Source organism: Sinocyclocheilus anshuiensis, unplaced genomic scaffold, assembly GCF_001515605.1.
Source record: "Sinocyclocheilus anshuiensis isolate Anshui unplaced genomic scaffold, SAMN03320099.WGS_v1.1 scaffold1689, whole genome shotgun sequence".
In the NCBI taxonomy this organism is placed as follows: Eukaryota; Metazoa; Chordata; class Actinopteri; order Cypriniformes; family Cyprinidae; genus Sinocyclocheilus; species Sinocyclocheilus anshuiensis.
The window spans coordinates 180114-180692 of record NW_015540840.1 but is presented as its reverse complement, the minus strand read 5'-3'; the positions used below and the strand labels follow the sequence as shown (position 1 = coordinate 180692).

The 579-nt window shown below is 46.3% G+C and overlaps 1 protein-coding gene across 1 annotated transcript in view; it reads left to right on the top strand.

Moving 5' to 3' along the window:
* corin (corin, serine peptidase) overlaps positions 1 to 579 on the top strand; it is a 26029-nt gene that overhangs the window by 15310 nt on the left and 10140 nt on the right. Inside the window, exon 15 of the mRNA XM_016484854.1 lies at positions 258 to 368. Within this exon, the coding sequence (XP_016340340.1) occupies positions 258 to 368 (111 nt within the window). The remainder of the gene's footprint in view (positions 1 to 257; positions 369 to 579) is intronic.

Genomic DNA, 579 nt, shown 5'->3' with positions numbered 1-579 from the left:
CACTTTAAATACTTTAAATGCCGCTCGGGAAGATGTGTCCTCTCATCCAAACGCTGTGATGGACACACAGACGACAGTGATGACAGCGACGAGGAAACATGCGGTGAGTAAAACGCACACACACACACAAACACACACACACACACACACACACAAACACACACACACACACACACACGGACACACACGCACACACACACACACACACACAGAAACACGCACACACACACTGCACACTCTCATGTGTTTGTTTTCAGCTGCATGTAGCAGTCACGAGATGGAGTGTAATAATCATCAGTGTGTTCACCGATCGCTGTGGTGTGACGGCAGGAGACACTGCTCTGACAGCTCAGACGAGTGGAACTGTGGTAAGAGTTCCATCAACTCAACTTCTGCCTGCTGATCTTTACATTTTAAATCATGTTAATGTCATCTGTGATCATACAGCAACTGCAGACAGACTGAAGTGTATTGTTGTAAAAACAATGATGTTAAGATGGTGACCCATTAGTAAGTGATAGCCGGCTCACTGTGTGTGTGTGTGTGTGTGTGTGTGTGTGTGTGTGTGTGTGTGTGTGT